At 55.4% G+C, this 14,124-nt stretch overlaps 1 protein-coding gene across 8 annotated transcripts in view; it reads right to left on the minus strand.

The window, feature by feature from the left end:
- TCOF1 (treacle ribosome biogenesis factor 1) overlaps window positions 1-14,124 on the minus strand; it is a 39,729-nt gene that overhangs the window by 6,775 nt on the left and 18,830 nt on the right. For 6 of the 8 annotated variants that reach the window (XR_003511771.1, XR_003511770.1, XM_027545953.1 and 3 more), the window contains 9 exons: window positions 13,406-13,543; window positions 13,019-13,204; window positions 12,684-12,890; window positions 9,710-9,820; window positions 5,346-5,529; window positions 3,957-4,093; window positions 1,663-1,767; window positions 988-1,225; window positions 421-503 (listed from right to left, as the gene is read on the minus strand). Coding sequence is in view for 5 of the 8 variants with exons in the window: in XM_027545953.1 (XP_027401754.1) it covers window positions 421-503; window positions 988-1,225; window positions 1,663-1,767; window positions 3,957-4,093; window positions 5,346-5,529; window positions 9,710-9,820; window positions 12,684-12,890; window positions 13,019-13,204; window positions 13,406-13,543 (1,389 nt within the window). In the remaining 3 variants the exon portion in view is untranslated. Of the gene's footprint in view, window positions 1-420; window positions 504-987; window positions 1,226-1,662; window positions 1,768-3,956; window positions 4,094-5,345; window positions 5,530-9,709; window positions 9,821-12,683; window positions 12,891-13,018; window positions 13,205-13,405; window positions 13,544-14,124 lie in introns of those variants that run through there. The other 2 variants (XR_003511772.1, XM_027545955.1) reach the window with 2 other exon arrangements.

Below are 14,124 nucleotides of genomic sequence, written 5' to 3' on the forward strand. Positions count from 1 at the left end.
TACCGCCTGCACTACTATAATTAATACATATTTTAAATGGGCTCATTTAAAAAGGAAACTTATTGCTAATGCAAAGGGAAAAGCCCTAGCACTTGCCACATACAGATGATAACCTTAAAAGAAATCCCATCTGTTACCTGTTAGAGAATGTTTTTATCTGGAGATCACCTAAAATCAAGGTAAACCCTTTCTATAGACTCTAAGAGTCTGCTTCTCACAGCTTTATGCTGAAGTGGGACCTCAGGAGAGGAGCCATGCAGTCAGGACCCTGCCCAGGGCCCCTGGAAAGAGGACGGGCCTGGTCCCAGACCCATGACCCAGGGCATGGCCTCAGCCTACAACTGCATGGTAGGTTAGAGCCTGGCCTGGGGCTCCCACCTCAAGGCTCCAGAGACTGCCAGCCCCTTCCCTTGCAGTTACCTGGGAAGGTGCCACCACCTCGTCGTCACTGGACTCTGTTGTGGTCTCTTCCACCAAGGTCTCCCTCCTGGAGGGGGCTGGGCCTACGGGAGAAGCACAGATAACTGTTGGGAACCCCGGGTTCCCTCTGCCCGCTGGACAGGTCAGAGCGCTCCGGGAGCAGGAGGGCCCCGAGGTGGCCTGGTCCCTCTTTACGTGCCTCACCCTCTGATCTAAGGCATCATCTGCCCCTCATTGCTCCCTTCCATGGTCTATTGCTATTCACAGCATTTCCAGTGAGACACCTGCATGCACAAACCTTCTAATCCCCAAGAGAGGTGTGGTCTTGGGAATCTGGGGATCAGTCAGGGAAGCCTGATCCCAAAAGGTTGGGCGTGGCCAAACAGTCAAGTAAAAACGTTGTTCATGTTGTGTGGACCAATTTGGTCATGGGGTTGTATAGCTGGGTAACTGAGGTCCTGCATGAGATGCCTAGGTCAAAGTCGTAAAACATGGGCAGATACAGAGCAGAGACCTGAGCCCAGGGCTCCACCAGGTACTCCAGCATTTCTCTCCCAGGAGCCTCACCTGGCCTGTGGGCTGACGGGGCCGCCTGGGACCCCTTGGCATCGTCCTCGCTCCCTGAAGAGCTGCTGTTGCTGTCATCTGAGGTTGCAGGGGCCTTGGCTGTGGGGTGTCCCGAGGGAGTGGCTGTGGCCTGCTGAGCTGTAGGAACCTCAGGCTTTCTGAGCTTGTTGGCCATTCTGACCTGGGTAGGGGTGCTCTGGGGACTTGCCGTGGAGAGTGTTCCCACAGCACTGTCAGTCTGATTTGAGGAAAGGAGAGAGAATGGAAAGGGAAAATTAGGGGAAATAAGATCTGGTGCTTACTGAATACCTCAGGGAAGGGCCAGGCACCACTAGAGGCTTCACACACAGGCCCCATTTAATTCTCCCACTACTCTCTAGGATGGGCAGTGGGAGACTCCCTGGCAGTGATTAGGACTCCAGGATTTCACTGCTGAGCGCCTGTTAGGGAACTAAGTTCCCTGGTTAGGGAACTAAGACCCCTCAAAAAGAAAGTTTGGGTGCGGGGGCATGCACAGTAGAAGCCTGGGAAGGTGAATGCGCATGCTGAGGTCACAGGGTAGCTAAATGCTGGCGCTGGGACTTGGGCCCTTGCCTGCACCCTGCCTTCTACCTCCTGTGTCTCTGAACACTATCCCCTCCGGGGTGAGGCCTGGCCCCCGACTCCCCAGCTCACCCCACTTGAAGACGGGGTCTTGGCAGCAGGAGATTGGGCCTCACTGGCTTTCTGGGCAAGAACCTTCAGGGCAGCCTGTGTCAGCGGGAGGTTCCTCTTGGTCACCTGTGAAAGGCAAAGGTGAGGAGCCAGCCTGGCTCCATGTAGATAGGACCCTGCCCAGGGCCCCCAGAAAGAGGACGGGCCCAGACCCATGACCCAGGGGCTGGCCTCAGCCTAAGACTGCACGGGTGGGTGAGAGCCCGGCCTGGGGCTCCCAGGTTCTTGGCATGCCATCTAGGCCACACCCTGGTCACATCCTGCCCGGCTCGGGTAGGAGGGGACCCATAGCTGCCAGAGGAACCTGGAGGTGGAGTGGAGGGCTGAGGGGCGGTCGAAGGGGTACTGCCACTGACTGGGCAGAAAATAAGCTAATAGTATCATTCTCAGAGGATCCACAGACAGCTCCCAGCCCAGGGGAGGGAAGGGGCTCAGGCCCCCCCGGAGGCTCCACCACTGAGTCTGAGCCTCTAGACTAGCGGCTGCAACAGACTCCTCAATAGGCTCCCTGGGGCCACTCCTGTTTCCCACACCTGCCAGCAGCCAAGGAGAGAATGGAACGAGAACTGAGTGTGATCCCTTGTTAAAACCTCCAGGCCCCCTTCAGCCCTCACCATGGGCCATGAGGCCTGGCCCCTCTGCCCCTGCTTCCCTACCTTCTCCCAGCTCTCACACCCCAAGCGCTCCCCCAGAGGCTTCTGCGCCTGGGTCTCCCTGCCTGGAGGGCTCCCCAGCTTGCCCAGGCCTGGCTGCTTCTCTGGCCCCAGCGTTGTGTCCTCTGGGAGGCCACCCCGGCCTATCCTTTCTAAGTTAAGTCATCCCACTGTTTCTTGCTTATATCAATACTACTCCCTTCAAAGCACCCACCAGTTGGGGTGAGTACTTTAACTCTCGGTCTCCTTGCTTAATGGCTGTCCCCCGCCTTGGGAATTCCATGAGGGCAGGGCCCCTCCCTGTCTTCTTCCTGCTGTACCCCCAGTTCCCAGCACGGACAGATGCTCAGCACCATCTGCTGGCTGAAAGGCCAAATGGATGCAGGTTGGTGGGTGCAGTGACCACAATCCAGCCACCCACTCAGCAACCATGCTCCCAGGAAGCTCTTTTTGGGTCAGAGGTCGTGATGAGCCCCAGTGAGTGGCGGTGCCCAAGTCCTGCTTTGGCCTATCCAGCTCTCACTCCCACCATCTCAGGAAAAAAGGGGGCAGGTGCAAGGGCTTGGGAAAACAAATGGCTATGGCCCCACGAGCAATGGGCCCAGAAACAATGAACTAGGATCCAGGAGCCCTGGGTTCCAGCCCTGCCTGATCCTGGACACGCCTCGACCCTCTTGCTGAGGGTGTGGTGCTCAGCTCCATCGTTTGAACAATGAGCCATTAATTCTCCCCTGCTTGGTTTTTAGGTTCCAGCAAGGACCCGACTCAGAGAAGGCAATGGCACCCCACTCCAGTACTCTTGCCTGGACAATCCCATGGACAGAGGAGCCTGGTAGGCTACAGTCCACGGGGTCACTAAGAGTCAGACATGACTGAGTGACTTCACTTTCTCTTTTCACTTTCATGCATTGGAGAAGGAAATGGCAACCCACTCCAGTGTTCTTGCCCGGAGAATGCCAGGGACGGGGAGGCCTGGTGGGCTGCCATCTATGGGGTCACACAGAGTCGGACACGACTGAAGTAACTTAGCATAGCATAGCATAGCAAGGACCCGACTGAGTGATTTCACTTTCTTTTCACTTTCATGCCTTGGAGAAGGAAATGGCAACCCACTCCAGTGTTCTTGCCTGGAGAATCCCAGGGACGGGGGAGCCTGGTGAGCTGCTATGGGGTCGCACAGAGTCGGACACGACTGAAGCGACTTAGAAGCAGCAGCAGCAGCAACAGCAAGGACCAAAGAAATAAAAATGCACTGAAAATAGTGAAGGCTAGGAAGAACACTACTGGTCACTATGATGAACATTAACAAAGGGCAACTTTTGTTCACAGCAAACCGTGAGAGAAAAATCAAACCAAAAGCCTGATATTGTTGGAGAAGCTGCTGGAGTCATGCTGGTTCTTCCCGGGGGGCTACATGCCAGAGGACGCTTCCTGACCTTCGGGGGCACGGATCAGGGCTATGGCCAGGCCCAGAAAGGCCCTGGATTCCACGGGGTGGGTGAGAGCAACTACAGTGCCACCCAGCAACCCTGAGTGGAAGTGGTGTTGAGGAGGGGCCCCTCAGCCCGCTGGCCCGGCAGAGCCCCCTTGCCCACCCGGTACCTGAGTGGCTGAGGCCTCCTGCTTCTTGCCTTCAGACCCCTGACTTGTGTCCTCACTGCTGGGAGCCCCCACCACACTGGCTCTGAGGGCCGCCTTTGGGGGTGCCGTGGGCACAGTCACCACGCTGGTCCTAGTGGCTGGGATGGAGGGGGAGGGGGTATGTCAGGGCTGAGAAGCCCCGTGGCCTCCTCCAAGCAGCAAAACCCGCTCTATCAAGCCCATCCTGGGAACCTCGTGCAGTGCCCAGGGCCCATGTGCTAGAAGCCCCTTAAACTCCCTCCCAAGCCTTCCAGGCAGGAGCAGCTGCTGTCTCCATGTTTTATAAGGAGATGAGACGGCAGCTGTGGGCAACACCCCAGGCCTTTTCCTCAGCCCCTCCCCTCCTGCAGTCCCCCTCGCTGGCTAAGAGGACAGGCAGAGCACTGGAGCCAAACACGACTCTGCACATTTAAAACCCTCTCTCTTAGAAAAGCCTTGATCATGTGTAGAGGCTCAATCACATGTGTTCACTGCAGCACTGTTTGAAACAGCCCAACACCCCAAATAAAATCCTTAGCTTCCTCCACCTCAACACTAGCTGAAAAAACTGCAGGATTCCCAGGTGACCACTCTGTAGCCAGTGGGGATCACGCTGTAACTACGGAACGTCACAACATACCAAGATTACTGAGCATATGTACAGTATGGTCTCACTAAAAATACTCAGTGTACCTTTGGTGTTTGTAAAGTTAATAGCTATAAAATGTTAACAGTGATTATTTTGGACAGTGGGATTACAAGTGATGCTTTTTCTTTTGTGCTAATCTGCATTTCTTAATAAACCCGCCAAGATCAGGTACTAATATCCTCATCAAAAAGTGTCCTGGTAACAACACCGATAATGATTACCCATTTCCTTGCTATCACTGTCGGAATCAGATTGTCGAAAGTCAAAGAAAACCCAGATCTGGTCTTGTCTCCAGGAACTCCTCCCTACACCTCTCTGTTTAGGGATTACTTGATCTCCTTCACATGCCACCAGGAATGAGAGGCTCACTACCCTGCAGCCCTCTCCAAGTTCAGTCAGCCAGCTGTTACAAGGCTCCTCCTGAACTACAAACCTGGTCAATGCAGCTTCGAGTCTCTAGTCTGGGTTCTACCTTTTGGAGCCCACGCAGAGAAGCCCTGGCACAGTTATTGCTCAAGCCAGATCCTCATGGGAATGAGCCAACATAGGGTCGAGACCTTGCCCTAAGCCCCTCCAGACCAACTACTTGCTGAGACTCAGCCAGTGTCTTCTCCCTTTGGCACCTCAATGGATGTGTGTGCGCGTGTGTGCGTGTATGTGTGTGTGCACACGCCTGGCAGCTGCAGCCAGGGAGTCAGCCCTGCAGTGTGGCCCGTGCTCACCAGGAGTCGGGCACTGTGTAGCGGGGATCACGTCCTCGTCCTCGCTCTCAGAGGAGCTCCTGGCTGTGCTCTCCAAGGCCTGAGCCTTCCTCAGGGTGCCTGTAGCCTGCGCTTGGGCGGGGGTAGCAGCTGGACCAGCTGGACTACGATTAGGGTCGACAAAAATCAGAGGGGTTTTAATCACCTTGAAAAACAAAAACAAAACACACCCCCCCAGTGATTAACAGCTTGGCCAGGGGAAAGGGAAGGTGGGTAGGGGAGGGTGTCACAAGGCAAGGGTTCCAGAGAGCTCACAAGGCTCTGCCAGCTCACTCCCAGCCCAGGTACCCGCCAAGACCCTGCACAGCACCTCAGAGCTCACAGGAGCCCACCCAACCCTCAGAGGAACCCCTGAGATCAGCAGTATCAACTCCATCATACAGATGGGAAAACCACAAGTCCTGAGGGGAGGGACAGTTGCCCAAGGTCACAGAGCCTAACTGAAGCCAAGTCAGGCCCAGAATGTGGAGGTCAGGCTCCTTCCTCTCGCTGACTTCAGAGACACACACCTGCTGTGCGGGGCGCTCTGAGCAATGCCCCGTTAGCTGCCTGACGGTTCGCCTAGGGGGCTGTTCACAGTCTAGTTGCCCCCATGCCCAAGACTCTGATGCCGCCTCCTCCCAGGACACAGGAATGTGGCCCAAACTACACGGGCCCAGGATCTTCAACAAGTAAACTGCTCAGGGAAAACCAACTAAGACCAAAGGGACCAATGTAGCCGGTGGCCCTTGTCTAGATTCCTATTTGACCAGATACAGAAAACGTCATGAGGCAACTGGGGAAATGGGGACGCTGACTAGGTGGGCCAACTTTTTAATGACTGTGCTTTAAAGAAAGAAAAAAAGGAGGAATCTAGTGGTGTTGGGGAAGAGAGTGAAGATGTGGATGAACCAAGACTGGTCACAAGTCCAGAACTACCAAAGCTGGGATGGTGACTGGCGACTCTACACTGTTCTAGCTTGGGGCATGCTCTGCATTTTCCAGTAAGACACTGAAAAAAAAGAGAAAAAAGTAACACTCCCTGTGGACTCTTGGCGGACGTCTGGGAACCACAGCTCCAGTGAACATGCCCACCACATAGAAGGACACCCAGGGAGCCTATGTTCCACTCCCCAGAAAGCTGACCTGGTCTGAGTTCTGCCCCCACCCCCTGACCCCACAGGGAGACAGAGTGCAGAAGAACAGAAGGGAGCTGCCCATGGCCATGGTCTGGAACCCAGGTCTCTGCCCACCCCACTGGGCCTGACTTCGCGTCCTCCAGGGTGCTACGGGAAAGGCAACACAAAATGGAGCAGAAAGGGGCCCGCCCGAGGGGGAAGCTCTGCCGGGCCCGGGCCCTGCCTACCCCTGCCAAACAGCCTCCCCCACAGCCGCTCTGATCTGCCACTTCCAGAGACTTCCTTCCCACGTGATGAAAGAGAGAAGGATGGAAGTGGGAGAAGGCTTTCAGTTGAGGGAGGGGGGATCTATATATATGTGAGAAGACAGAGGAACAGATTGTCGGGGACGAAGAGAGGCAGCGAACCCACTGAGGCAAACAATAGCGTCTGGGATATTAAAAGCAGCTCTGCAGCAGAAGCCTCCGCCCTGCTCTACCTGCCCACGCTGCCCGCCCTGCCTCTGAGCTGGGGTGGGGCATGGAGCCCTGGATGGGAGAGGAGGGTTCAAAGGTGGGGTACATGGAGCATACTTCTGACCCCATCTCTGCCACGACCTCGCCGTGTGGTCCAGCCCGAGATTCGTGAGCCTCACTCTCCCACCTGCTGGAAGGCTCTTAGTAACCCAGTCTGGGCTCTCTCACCAAAGAGCTTCTGGTCTGCTTTGGAAACCACAAAGCACAATACACATGGGATGACAAGGACCTTCTTTCTGGGGTGGGTCAGGAAAGACTCACTGGAAGCGGAAGCAGCCTGAACACCTGGCTGGACCTCCACTCCGCCCCCTGTAGGTGCTGGGCAGTGAAGGCCCAGAGGGAACACACAGTATCCCTTTCTACTGCAGGGGTCAGTGCCTGCAGGACCAAACCCAGTGGCCTTCCAGAAGTCACAGCTGTGCATCACAAGAGTGCCCTCATTCAGGTCATGGCGGGTGGGGGGGCAGTGGGTTGGCCTAGACTGCTGAGCCCAGGGACAAGGGACACAAACACGAGGGGACCTGAGCTCTGGATGGCAGCACTTCTCTGAGGCCTCTCCCAGAACTGTCTGGAGCTGGTAGCACATCCTAGGCCCACACCTGAGGGAGCTGAAAAATCCCACTCCTGGGCATGTGGCCCAGAGCCTCCATGGTTCACCAGCCCTCAGGGAGTCTCACCCCAGGGGTTGAGAGGGCCAGTGGCCTCACCCAGGGTAACCAGCAAACTGGTGTCAGAGCCAGGGCTGGAAGCTGGTCCTCCAAGCACCAGACAGGAACTCCTAGGACCAACCATGCTAGACTTTAGATCTTTGATTTAACACCTTAATTTCAGCTTCTTAGAGGTCTCTTCTTTCTTTCCAACTCACCCTGGAACTCTAAAGGCAAGGCCTTGTCTGTTAAAATTTGGTACCTACCCTAGGCCCTGGCACAGACTCTGGCCTGGGATTAATGCCTACACAACAGGGCTAAGCCATGCAGGGACCATCCCCTGATCTGTCTTTCAGAGCAAAGACATAAGCCCAACCCCTGCAGCGGGGGAGACTAAGGCAGTGAGGGGACCTGGGAATGGACCCACAGCCCCTCTCTGCCTCCCAGCCTGGGGCTCTGCCCACCACCCTGGTATCAATTTCTTACTCTCAGTGATGGGCTAATAATAAAAACAGTGAAACTCACCAGTAGAGAAGTACTTGATAAATGCATAATAACGATAATAATCATAATTAGAGAGCTGGGGATTAAGGAGCTAAAAACCCCCAAAGTTGGGAGGAGGCTGCAGCTCCCCTGGGCTGTGCCGGCTTCCCTGAATCCTTCTGGGGAATGCTCAAAGCGCTGAATTTTTTTCCTTTTTCTTTTCTAACAGGGACTCCAAAACCTTGAGGACTAACGTACCAATTAAATGGTTCAGTTTAAGCATGATGTTCATTTTAATTGTGTTAGTCCGCCCCCGCAGAGAAGGGAGAAGCGGCCCCCTCCCTCCCAGCTGTTTAGATTCTGCACAGAGAAGGCAGGCTCTGAAAGGCTCCACGGAGAGCCCGAGGGCAGGGCCCGAGCCCCGCTGCCACAGGGAGGGGAGTGTCAGGGCAGGGCCAGGGAGCGAGCAAATACGGACAGCCTGGGTTCTGACACCAGGTCTGTGCCCTTATGACAGCAATGTGATGCCAGGGCAGCTTGTCCAACCTCTCTGGACTTGTTCCTTCCTCCTCAAAATGGTCATAAAAGAAGCACCTTTCCTCATAGGGCTGGTCTGGGGATTAAACAGAAAAATGAAAATATGGGGACCAGCACTGTCCTTGGCCCTCAGGAAGGGGCCAACGGTAGATGGAGTTGTTCACAGTTACTCTTCTAATCTGGGCTATTAAGGAGAGAAAGACAGTGAACACCCCAGCACCACGGGTGTGCATGACACCTGACCCTGCTGATGGACTCATCAGTGTGTGATATGACATTTAAGGGGAGCTGGATAGGGAGACCCCACTCATCCGGCGGTTGGGAACTCCGGCATCTCTGAAGGACCTGGCGGCAGCTTCTAGTACCTTGGGGCTAGGGGAGGACAGAGGGCAGTGCTGGCTGTGGGAAAGGCCTGGGGCTCACACAGAAACCCAGATTCCTGCCAGGTGAACGCCAGCAAGCCTCTGGAGCTGGGGAGATGGGGGACTTGGTTCCGCCCTCAGGGGTGGAGCCAGGGGAGGATGGCTGGCAGCCTGTGAAGATGGGCCGTAGCTTCCTGAGCGAGGTCTGGGACCAGGCCCCCGGGGCTCTGACAGACCCTGCAGAGAAGGCTCCTGGGTCCTAACAGGAAGTGGGGTACACATGGAACCAGGGACCAGTGCCTGCCTCTTCCTGGGCTTCTTACGGGTCATAGGAGTTTGGGAGATCACTCCAGCTTGTTGGGCCTCGATTCCTGACACAGCACGTGCCTCCCGCAGTAAAAGGCTCTCCCTGTCAGGCGGCATGCTGTGTACCTGCGCCTCGGGGCTGTGGGAGCCAACTCTGACCCTCCATTGGCAGGCTCTGCTACCTGCCTCCCAGGGTTATTGTGGAGATGAAAGTGTTAAAAAAAAAGAGAGCTCGGGAAATGGGGAAGTGCTGTAAGTGGGATAGACCTGCCCTCCCCGTGCCCCAGCCCCCGCCATCTCCCAGGCGCATCTGCTCAGCTCTTAGCCTAAGTGCCCTTAGGGACAGGCCCGGCCTACCTGGCTGGATGGCAGGTCCTCATCACTGCTGGTTGAGGACTCCTCTGCTTTCTTCTCCAGGGACGCTGGGGCCAGGGTCTTGCTTGTGGCAGTTTTGGAGCTACCCTCTTTCTGAGGGGACAAGAACATGGTGGGCAAGGGGGCGTTCGTTAGCAGAGAGGAAGCACAACTGAGACCGGTGAGCAACGATCCTCTCTCTCCTGGGAAGATAGCATGACCCCCTTTACACAGTGTGTGCGGCGGGGTGGCCAGCATGCCCCACAGACGCCGGGAACACAGGCCTGCACGCTGCCGATCCTTCCTCCAGAGCTGACTCCAACCGTGAAAGGGATGTGTGAGTCAGGCACTACTAAAACCCAAGGGCAGGCGTGCTGCTGGCGAGGCGTCTGAATGAGAGGTGACAGCCGCCTAGGACAAGGTGGCAGGGGTGAGCCAGAGGCCCCAGCACAGCTCACATCCGGCTGTCACATCCCCAGCTAAAAGCAGGAGCCGGCTGAGAGCAGTTCAACCAGCTGTTATCCTCTCCTGCCAGCCCAAGAATAAATGAGGGGGGCTGGCTGGTGATGGCAGTCAGGAGCCAGAGGAGGACCTAGAGCAGGGACTAAACTGAAAGGTGCTGGTGGCGGAGGGGAGCCCAGGCCAGGGCAGAGGGCAGCTCTGTGCTTCCCCATTGGTGTGAAGGTCCAATTTTTACTACTCAGAAAAGCAGGACCCACACTGCTGGGGCCTCCAGCTTCTTGAACCCACCTGCCAATGCAGGAGAGTTAAGAGACATGGGATTGATCCTTGGGTGGGGAAGGTCCGTTGGAGGAGCGCATGGAGCCCACTCCAGTATCCTTGCCTGGAGAATCCCATGGACAGAGGAGCCTGGTGGGCTACAGCCCATAGTGTTGCAAAGAGTCAGACATGACTTGAGCGACTTAACATGCACAGAATTAATCCATTATTTATTTGGCTATATTGGGTCTTAGTTGCTGCATGTGGGATCTAGTTCCCTGACCACAGGTTGAACCCAGGCCCCAGCACTGGGAGCGCAGAGTCTTAGCCACTGGACCACCAGGGAAGTCCCTGGAGCCTCCAATCTCTCAAGAAAAGCTAGAAGATTCTGATTTGGGCGTGCACTTCCCAGTTTTTCACTGGGTCAACTACAGTGCACACTGCAACAGCCAAGTCCCCGTGTCTTCCTTGCTAACACGACCTGTCTCTGTTCTAGTGGCCCCTACCACAGGCTTTGGAGAGGGTGGCCCTTTGTCCCAGCCAATCTCGGGAACTGCAGGCCCCTCATCAGTGAGTGGCTTTTTTTTTTTTTTTGCAGGGGGAGGGGATGGCAGAGGACAGGTAGAACACATGCCTTAGATCTGGTCAAGGAGCTAAGTGGAGGGGAAGTCAACTGGGGGATTTTCTCTTTAGGAGATGCTGCAGCCCTGCTGTGACAAAGAGGCAGACGAGGCATGGAGAGAGAAGAAATCTGAGTCACCAATGATGCTGAGCTTAAGGGACCACCTTCACAGGAGCCCTACCATGAAACTTCATGCCCTGAGATGACCAACCCCCTTAAGAACCATCTGAGCTCTTGTGAAGTAGCTCTTGTTTTCTCTTGCAGATTAAGATGTCCTGACTGATAGAATAACCTGATTAAAACTTTACAAAAAGCATCACGGTCCAAAACATGGCTAGGACCCTCGTGTCTCATTCTGGCATTTAGGCTCCCATAGATTTTATTGGTAACAAGCAACTAGAAGTGACTGCTGCCTGCAGGACAGCTGGCCTTTGCTGAGCCCACCTGACTTCAAAACCCCTCTCCTTTCCACACTCTCCCATCTCCTCCCTGGGGAGCCTCTCTCCACTTTAGTGTCTAGCGAACCCCAGGTCTTCCTCTAAGCTCAGCTCAGTCATCTCATCCACCCTCTCAGACACTCATTTTCCCAGCTCCATCAGGAACATGCTCCAGTAACCCCGTCACCTTGTCTCGCCCTACAGACTACAAGTTCCTTGAAGGCAGGGCCAACGTCTTTCATGCCTTCATCTCTATCAACAAGACACCATGCTCAGTAGTTGATCTGCTATACCGAAGGCAGAGAGGTTAGTGCTATGAGCACTTACACCTCTTGGTGCTTGTTTACTTGTGAAGAAAACATATATCTAGGAGGGATTAGAGCTCAGCCTGGAGCAGGGATTGCCAGCTTCCCTTAAGGAATGGAAGATCTAGCCACACATGTCCATTAGGTCACAACTGGCTGGAGCCAAAAGTGGCCATCTTTCTAGTTTGCCCTTGTTGCCACCACTCCCTCGGTCCCTCCTGACACCAAGGCTTCATGTCAGCTGCCATCTATCACCTCCACTAGGTCTGCACCACTCTCTGAGCCCTGTGAGTCCTGGAGTCTGTCACCCTGAACTACAGGTTGTAGCCACTCCTACAAGCAGACAGAGGAAAAATCATCCAGATAAAAGTCGGGTCCTCATTCCTTCTCTCTCCCCACTCTCTAGGCTTCACACTGAGCTAGAAGAAGAACTCTCCCTGAGAGATACACATACCAACAGGAGGCCCCAGGCCCCATTGCCTACAGGACGACGGGGTGAGAGATTTGGCTTCCTCCCACCCCCCAGGGCCTCATGGTACCTACACCACATTGAAGCCCCCTCCTGGTTCTCTGACTGGGACATCCTTGAGGGCCTGGCCTGGCCTCCCACTGGGCTGGTGGGACCATGTGCATCGTGGAGGCCTTGGCAGATATGGGAGTACCAAAGCCACCTTTTACTGGGGAGGCCCTGGTTTGGCGAGGGACGGGGGTTATTTGTAGGAGGTTTTACCCAAGGAAACATTGGGGACAGCAGCTGGGGGAAAGGTCCCTGGATGCAGAGCCTAAATCTGGTCTTGCTTCTTCACCTGGCCCTGAGCCCAAGTTTTGACATGGGAGCAGGTGGCAGAAGCTTGGAGGCCTGGCACCACAGCTGCTTCCTCATGAGGCCTCACCTGGGCTGGAGGTGCAGCAGCTGGCACGTCCCCATCACTGTCCGACTCCTCCTCGCTGCTGCTCTCCGAGTCCTCCTCCTGCCTCTTGGCCTGGGTGGCTGGGGGTCCTGCCTTCCCAGGGGGTACCGGGGCAGCCCCTTTCTTGGGGGACGCCTTGGTGGGGGCTGAGGCAGTTCTGACCTGGGGGGTCTTTCCTGAGGGCTTCCCCTGGAGACAAAGAAACAGGATCAGGAAAGGAGGGTTAGGAGACGGCTGGGGCACGTGCAGCTGTGCTGTGGGTGGCTCCTGGTCCAGAGGACAAGCATGGGGCTGCTCTCCGCCCCCCGAGGCCTCACCTGAGGAGGTGCCTCTCCCTCACTGTCCGACTCCTCCTCACTGCTCTCCGAGTCCTCCTGTGAGCCCTTGACAGGCCCCGGCTGGGCCTGGGCTGCTGCAGCTGCTGCCTTCCCCACAGCCGGCACAGACACCTGGCCCCTCCCAGAGACGGCGCTACTCTGGGGGGTTCTCGCTGGTGGTTTTACCTGAATCGGGAGGAGGGAATGGTACTGAGGGAGGAAGAGGAAAGCACGGTTCCCTTTAGGTGAAACCCCACCCAGGGCACAGTTCTGGGGAGGTCACTCCCACCTGTGCGGGACCCTTGTCTAGGCTAGGGCCATTGCACCATTGCTTGGTCCTCCCCTCCATTCCACCCCAGCACCTCTTTTGGCTCTGGTCCTACTCGCCTTGGCTGGGGACCCCACTTTGGCTTGAGCAACAGCAAGGCCCCCCTTTCCAGGAGCTGGTGCTGCTGCTTTGGCTGAAGCCACTCTGGTGGCAGAAGAGTTGGCTTTGGTCTGAGGGGTTTTCACTGAAGTCTTCACCTGGAAGGAGAAAAGGGAATTAATTACATAAAGGACATAAGCAGTTAGCCAAGAATGCCGATTCTGGAGTCAGATGCCAGAGTCTGGATTCTGACTCCTCCAATAACACCTGTATGAACCTGGGCAAACCATTTGACGTCACTGGACTTCACTTTCTTCCTCTGTAAAATGGGAATGAGGAAGGGTGAGGATGAAATGGGAGATACCACAGTGCTTAACACAGTGCTGGCACACAATAAGCACTCACGCGTTACTGTTGTGAGCGCTTTTTCTTCGAGTTAGCTAAGCATAAGACTACCCTGAACAAAGGTTTCCCAGGCTCCCTTTCAGCTAGGTGGCCACGTGATTAGCTAACGAATCTAAGTCAAGCATACATTTGACTTTCTTACACATGTAGAAGATGTGTCTTCTTCCTTCCCGCTGCCTGGAATACTGAGGCAATAGCTGGAGCTCAAGCAGCCATCTTAGTCTATCAGGTAGAAGCCAGGTACTCAGGATGGCAGAACAAAAAGGAAAACCACTGTTGTCTGAGGTTTCTTCAGCTTAACCTAACCTTAACTGATGTCCAAGGAATCCCCTAA

Source organism: Bos indicus x Bos taurus, chromosome 7, assembly GCF_003369695.1.
Source record: "Bos indicus x Bos taurus breed Angus x Brahman F1 hybrid chromosome 7, Bos_hybrid_MaternalHap_v2.0, whole genome shotgun sequence".
NCBI classification, from domain to species: Eukaryota; Metazoa; Chordata; class Mammalia; order Artiodactyla; family Bovidae; genus Bos; species Bos indicus x Bos taurus.